General features: G+C 37.8%; 2 protein-coding genes across 3 annotated transcripts; both read left to right on the forward strand.

Moving 5' to 3' along the window:
• The first annotated feature begins 79 nt into the window (after positions 1–79).
• LOC129733690 (uncharacterized) lies at positions 80–789 on the forward strand. Its single transcript, XM_055695240.1, has 3 exons — positions 80–320; positions 354–673; positions 736–789. Exons 1-3 carry the CDS (start codon positions 110–112, stop codon positions 742–744), a joined length of 540 nt encoding a protein of 179 aa, XP_055551215.1. The 5' UTR covers positions 80–109; the 3' UTR covers positions 745–789.
• Positions 790–5472: 4683 nt separating this feature from the next.
• Positions 5473–6949, forward strand: LOC129733689 (uncharacterized). Of its 2 annotated transcripts, XM_055695239.1 has the most exons (4): positions 5473–5635; positions 5878–6005; positions 6125–6412; positions 6825–6949. In XM_055695239.1, the coding sequence occupies exons 1-3, from the start codon at positions 5509–5511 to the stop codon at positions 6410–6412; spliced, it is 543 nt and encodes a 180-aa protein (XP_055551214.1). In that variant the 5' UTR covers positions 5473–5508; the 3' UTR covers positions 6825–6949. The 2 variants fall into 2 exon arrangements, with proteins under 2 accessions (XP_055551214.1, XP_055551213.1); XM_055695238.1 differs by lacking the exon at positions 6825–6949 and having other exon boundaries at positions 6125–6488.
• Positions 6950–7665: the final 716 nt, after the last annotated feature.

Raw genomic sequence — 7665 nt, forward strand, 5'->3', positions numbered from 1 at the left:
GTGAACCTTAAATGGTTGAGCATGCCCACGGTTTCTAGGAAAACTTTTTGAATTTCAAAATGATTTTAATCAAAATATATTACGTCAGTTAAGGGAGATTATTATTACAATGTCGTCGATTGGGTATATTGCCTCCGAAGGAAAACAGATATTTGAACAAATCTTTAATATGTTTGATGACCTTAACTCTGAACACAAATGTTTTGGAATGCTCAAACGATATGACTTGTTAATGGAACCCAGAGAATTTTTAATTAGTAACGAACTACGTGCAGGCGTGTCGCAAAACAAACAAGAAATCAGCAATGATCCCGTAACTGGTAAGATTTACTATACCATAAATTTAATTTCAGGTTTATTGATGCCTATCAAGTTTCACATGAAAAAATATCTCGAAGCTGATAATGTTTTGGAAACAATTTTGAAATACCTCGAGCCTTCTAGTGATGGTTATATCCGCAGTTTCGTAGATGGTACGATTTGGCAGGAGAGAGTTAACAATCTCAAATCCAACGTGGGCGCAAAAATAGTGCTACCATTGAATTTATTTTTCGATGATTTCAAAACAGGAGACACCGCTTCGCCTCACGCCACTCGAACCTCTATCTGTGGGATATATTATTATATTCCTAGCCTGCCAGGTTATTTACTAGCGAAACTTGCCAACATGCATGTAGCCGGATTCATTTTAACAGAAGATAGAAAACGATATGCAAATGACGATTTATTTTTTAGTCTCATTGACATGCTAATTGAACTAGAGACAGACGGTATTGAAATCAACTACAGGAACAGCACAATGAAAATTAATTTTATGTTGGCTTTTATAACTGGTGATAACCTTGGACTTTCTGAAGTACTTGATTTAATTGAATCCGTTCGGGCCAACTTCTATTGTAGAATGTGCAAGCGGAATCGTCAGGAAAGAGAAACTGATTGTATTGAATACGAGAACAGTTTCCGGACAATTGAAAGTTGTGCAGAAGATATAAAAGTTAATGACACATCGGTGACCGGGATAAAGCGAGAAAGTATTTTCAACCGTATTCCATCATATCACATAATTAATAATGTTTATTTCGATTTGATGCACGATGTATGGGAAGGCATTTGCGTATATGCATTAGGACACTGCTTAAATTATTTCATAAAGATAAAAAAATATTTACTCTCGAGGAACTTAACTTTAGAAAAAACACGTTCGTTTTTGGAAACCTGAGCTTTGGTAACATACCGAATGTTGTAAAGGATTTTAGCCATGGGCGCAATTAAGGAAAATTTTTAGGGGGGGCTAGTTTTCATACACTTCATTTAAAAAAAATAGGAAAAAGAGTTACAATGCGCCTATTTAAAAACGCATTAAGTAGTGTCGTAATAGAAGACAAAATCACTTCAACCGGGAATAAATCTCCGAAGATGTATTGAATATCTTGACCATCTCTTTCAGCTGACACTGTTTCGATATTGAGGCGAACTAGGTTTGGTAAACGCACTGCCCAGCGCGTACCAGCAGTACATCCGTGCTAGTCCGCATAAAATATGTCCCAGTGTGGTCCAAGGCATAATGCCATATTCTTAACTCCACGTAGAACCGACTGGAATACGAGCAACCATGAGAAGATTGGGGAACCGGTGAGAACTTGGTCGTATGCTGACAGGGAAGCGATAGTTGTTCTCCTGTTTTCCAGGATGGAGGCGGCTCGAACAGCGACTGATCCGAAGTGGACGGTGAATATGAAATGCATAAATCCTCTACACCCAAGACGGCGGCCCCGGCGCGAGACTAGGTATCGCAGCCCTAGTAAAGCAGCATGCTAAAATAAACATACTAAGAACAATCAAGAATTGAAAAACGAACCGGAATCACCCGCAATGATCTAGTGATGAAATAAGGACGACGATTAGAAGCACGGTACATGTAACAGTAGATTGCTTAACGCCTCGGATGCCGACCGGATCCTGCTGGATCAGCTAGAACTTCACCAGTTCGGCATCGTTGCGCTCCAGGAGATTTACCGAAAAGATGAGAAGGTACGCCGAATTTGTGGCCGCAGGGCAAAATTTTACCAGAGCGGCGGCACAAACAATGAGCTGGTACCGGGTTTATAGTGCTGGGCAGGATGCAGAGTCGTGCGGTAAAGTGGCAGGCGTTCAGCGACACGTTGTGTTTGTTGAGAATAAAAGGCCGGTTCTACAACTACACCATCCTCAATGCCTACTGCCCTCTCGAAGGACGTCCCGATAAAGAGAAAGAAACGTTCTACGCACAGCTGGGGAAACTCTACGATAGCTGCTCGCGTAGAGACATCAAGATCGTCATTGGGGACATGAACGCTCAGGTCGGTAGGGAGAACATATATAAGCACTTCGCAGCTTCCCGCAGACTGGCAGTCCGAAGAACCTGCTTTTCCCAAAAAAAAAAAATCCACGAAACCACCTGGAGATCACCTGACCAACGTACAACAAACCAAATTAACCATGTTCTAATCGACGGCTCTTTTTTCTCAGACATACAAACGTACGCACCAATTGTGGTGGGGGTATTGGCATGACCACTTCGATCGAGTATAGTGCGACGTAGTAAAAAGTTGACGATGTAGCTGATACGACCGGTAGTTCTCTACGGAATCGATACATTAACGCTTCTGGCCCCAACGCTCTTGGAGTTTTCGAACAGAAGGTGCTGCGGACTATCTATTGTGGAGTACAGACAGACGACGGATAACGGCGACAGTGCATGAACCATGAGCTGCACGCGCTGCTTGGAGAGAACCCCGTTGCACAGCTGGCGAAAGTCGATAGGTTGCGGTGGGCCGGTCGCGTCGTAAGGATGCCGGACGATGATCCTGTGAAATCACTTCTCTTCAGCAACCCTGTGGACTAGGGGGCGCAGCGTGCGCGATGGCTCGACCAGATCGAAAGAGACTTGCGGGTGATGAGACGTCTGAGGAACTGGCGAAACACAGCCCAAAACCGAGCAGCATGGCAACAACTCCTTGATACAGCACGAGCCACCACGGCACTCGTCTTATTAGTAAGGAAAGTAAGAGAGCTAGGTTTGAGAATCGATCCTGGGCTACTAGTTCTCAGCCAATTAGTGTTGATTTTGATGCTCTGATAGGAAGTATGGGATGTATTTATATTGACTACAATCATTCTCTGGGGAATTCTAGGGTGGGCCTAAAACTTGCTAGGGGGGGCTGTAGCCCCCCTTAGCCCCCCGTAGTTGCGCCCATGATTTTAGCATTATAAAGAGCAAGTTAAAAATGACAGCGAGTGAGATTAAACGTTTATAACTTTTTTTCCTCTAATAATTGGAGAGTTAATACCTAAAGACGATAAAGTATGGCATTATTTCTGTGTGTTATTGAAACTATGTTATTTATTTATGTTACGTAAAATACCCCGTTATTTAGTACCAACATTGAAGGATTTAATTTTCGTTCATCATTCACAGTACCAAACATTGTTTAATGATACGTTGAAACCAAAGCATCATAACATTACCCATTACGCTACTTTTTTACTATGCTCAGGCACACCTCGTCATCAGTGGACTATGAGAGGAGAAGCCAAACATAAAGATGCTAAACAATATAGCAGAGTTAATAATAATAAAATTAATTTGTGCAAATCACTTGGGATTAAATATTGCTATAATTTTGCAAACAACGTCATAAACAACAATTTTGTAACTTCTATTGATCTTAGTAAATCTAATAGAACAAGTCTCATGGTATCTTTTAAATACGAAAGTCTGGATTTCGAGAAATTCAACTTAGACAGAAGCTGCTTGGTATCTCTAAATAAGTTTTTTAAAGAAGGCTCTGTATATAAAAGCGGTGTCGTTTTCTATATTAGTGATAGAGATTTATTGAACGTATTCGAGCTTGATCATATAATCATCGACACAAATGACAAATTGTTCCTAATATGCTTAAGATATATTCCTCTCGATTTTGACGAACATCTGCAATCATTCGAAATGTACAAATCAGAACAATCTTTGATTATAGCCAACATAGAAAAGTTTGAATCGAAAGTGATAAATTTGCACAAAGTTAATAATAAAACATATTTCAGATGCTGTAATTTCGTTAAACTTAATACGAGTATTGTAGAATAAAGATGTGAAGATTACAGAAATAAGCTGAAACAAAATTATAAAGATTAGAATAAAATATCAAAGCAAAAAATAAAACTGAGAAAATGAAGAACAGAACAATGAATTTTTTTTTTTGAAATAAATAATTTATTTTTTTGTTTCAAATATCTTTCTTCTTATTACTTCAACATAGCAAAATAGTTAATATAATGCAGCTTCGAGCATGATTGAAACAAACTATACCTATATTGTTTTAAAACTTAAAATTTTGGTCGAAACAAATTAGGACGCTGTCGTTTCAATGGAAATGAAACTTCAACTCAAATATATTTCTATTTGAAGGTTGTTCTGTCAAAATTGGTGAACAATCGCGCATATTATTAAAATAACAGCAAGCCCTGGTTATTCTAATAATAATTTTGCATAAGCCTCCAAATAAACAGAAATGCTGTTGTTTGTAACTCTCTTTTCTTTTGATTCTACAGTGTTTTTTTCTGCGTGAAGCATTTAACAAGAGCATTTCAACAGTCGAGCAACGGCTTAGCAAATGTTTCATTGATATTTTATTCGAAAGGTCGAACACAAGAAGCTTATATTCCAGTAGTTATATGATGGCTGTTCAACATTTATTAGATCAGAACGTTTAGAAGCATATTCACTTTTAACACAGCACACGTCATATTACAGATTAGCTCACATGCATTCATCGATGGCAGCCAAGCAATGGATCGCAAGTTCGAATCTCAACAGAAGCCCAGCAAAAGATAGTTTTTGTTGCCTTTTAATACAAATTGAAAAATCACCCATATCATTTCCACAAGTAAAAAACTAATAAAGCTAATGAAAATAATTTTAACAAAAAATCGAGCTCCATTTTTGAATTTTTTGTGTGCTAAAAGAGCTGATTTAATGTCGATTAAACCTTTCTTTACGCTACTATTAAGCGTGAGCTGCATAAGTATGTTCTAATGCGCGAAATAAAGGTTTGTAAACACTATTATTAAACAAGGTTAAACAATCACGCAGAGAATTGGAGGTAGTTAAAAATAAAAACATCAGTGAATAAAGTCTACGTATGTTTTCTGGCAAAATTTAAAAAAATATTTTGTTGATTCAAATGCACAAACAAAAGCAAAATTTATAATTGAAATAAAAAAATCTTGTTCCTGAATAAAAAAAATTATTTGATTGAATCAAATTGAAACTTTATTAAAAAGGAACAGTTTTAGTTTCCAAACTATTATTGAAGCCATTCGAATAACTCTACTTATTTTTTTTTCTTCATCTATAAATAACTCTACTTATATTAAAATCAAACGAAAGAATTATAATTTTAACTGAAGTTTGTGTTTGAGGCTTTAAGCGTGTATTATTGAAAAAGCGTTTGATTTTTCAAATTCAAAATGGCTTCAAGCGAAGAGTTTTTGATTGATGCGCTCGAAGTGGAGGAAGTTCCGGAAGACGAAACAGCACTGATTCAGCTCTTGGAATCATTCGATTTATCGCGGAAGGTCATCGATTGTTTTCTAGGTAGGTTTTATTACTATCGTTGAAGCTGAAAACGGAATTCATCATTCGATTATTCTCTAAAATTAGATGTTATGTATAGTAGTGCACTTTGGTTTACATCTGATGCGCTTCACAGCACCCTGCTTCCGGCAGTAGGCATAACATATATTTTTATAGAAAAACCAATGATCCCTACCCGGTTTTCCTCTGCAACGAAAATAATTACCATAACAAGTTGTTTTCAATATCTTGTCGTTTTCTAGTCAACCAATACTCTATTCAGACGCTCAAGCTAATCGAGCGACAGGAAGTGGAGGAATTGATCCCATATCCGTTCCTTGCTGAGAGAACTAAGTTCATTTTCCATCTCAACAGCTGGAGAAAAGAACAGGTAATTGAAATCATTCCAGATGTTGATACGATGAAATGATTCATTTCATCATATTCATATTAAAAACATCTATATATCATATTTAAAACACGACTGAAAAACTGATTTCTATTTAACAGAATCTTCCAACGCTAGCTGATAAATCAAACGTTCATAACCAAGTTCAGATCGAGCGAAGGGAAATCCCACGAGAAAAGTGTACTGCGGCATTTTTATTAAATGAATCTGCAAAAAGCCTATCAATCATTAAACGATATACAGAAACCATCTTTTTAACGAGAAGCGACAAAAAAGTGATTACCCATGTTATTGTAGACGAGTTCAAGGATAGATTCGGAAGACTGACACCCTTTAAACTACAGCTTCGAGCCACTGAATTAGGAAACATTTTTCCAAGCGAACCGTAGGTAAATTAACATACGTCGTTTCTCTACAGCGCTGTCTTCTCCCCAGAGTGGCTCTCGTAAAATCTTTTTCTGTATCTAACGACAAAACTTCTGGTCATACTAGTGTACTAGTACAAAATCAGCTTGTAAATCACAACAATCACTTAAGTTTACTAATGAAAATAAAATAAATCTTTGCACTTGGCAACCTTTATATAAGAACGATGCTTTCTGTGAATCCAGCATCACTGCTTAGCAGATTGTTTTGCTTCAGTCTTTTCCCGTTTCCATTTCAGTCAAAAGTTGCTGGATTTAAATTAAATTTAAACTCGGATTCGCCACTCGATTTTCAGGTTTTGATCACAACTTGTGTTTGTTATCTCAACTTTAAGATTTTTTTATTCGTTTATTTTCTCTGGAAACCTGGTACCAGCCTACGAGCAGTAAGGATAGTAGCGGAAATAAAATAAAACTACGAAAGCAGGCAAAAGGAAGGCTCCACGACAGAAACTTGAATTATAAATCAGTGATCAGGGTTTGTGAATCTACAGCACAGCAGCAAGCTCAACCATCCGAGTGTAATTCACCTGCAGTTTCCAAAGCACAACGTAATATATGTGTTAATAATGAAACATTGTGCTCTAAACGTTTTATATTCAACAGTGACTGAACATCAGCAAGTTAAATCTTGGCTCGTGCACAACCAAGACGAATGGGTAGAAGTACGCAGAAAGTGGAAATTGTACAGTGTTGTACGCTGCCTGGAGCTGGCTAAATTAGAAACCAAAACCTGCGCTTCTGTATTGAATGAGCTTCCCACGCTACGCAACCACCAAGGATATCAACTGATACAATTAGATTTCCAGGAGCGGTATCCCGGAAAAGATACGCTTTTATTCGACCGGTGATCAAGATTCGTTGATGCTTTTCGACCAATATTGGATGTTGAAGTAACAGATTCCGAAGGGAGGTCTCTCCTAGCTCTTCTCAACAGTGACAACATAAATGGAGGTAATATTTGAAAGGAATTTTGGAAACATTTGCACCGTGGAGGGACCAGTCGCCGCGTATTTCACCGCGGTCTCCACTGGAAATTGGATTACCCCACTGAAGTATATTGCGTTTAGCTTGTTCAAATTGTTAAACATCGAATGTGTGGTAATTTAAATTGCGCGGCGACTAGTGCTTTTACATTAGTTTAAGATTCTATTCACAACAATTTTTTTTTATTTTGGTAGATGCCCGTGATGCAATCGTGGTTTCACTTGTACCCC

Source organism: Wyeomyia smithii, unplaced genomic scaffold, assembly GCF_029784165.1.
Source record: "Wyeomyia smithii strain HCP4-BCI-WySm-NY-G18 unplaced genomic scaffold, ASM2978416v1 HiC_scaffold_122, whole genome shotgun sequence".
Taxonomy (NCBI): Eukaryota; Metazoa; Arthropoda; class Insecta; order Diptera; family Culicidae; genus Wyeomyia; species Wyeomyia smithii.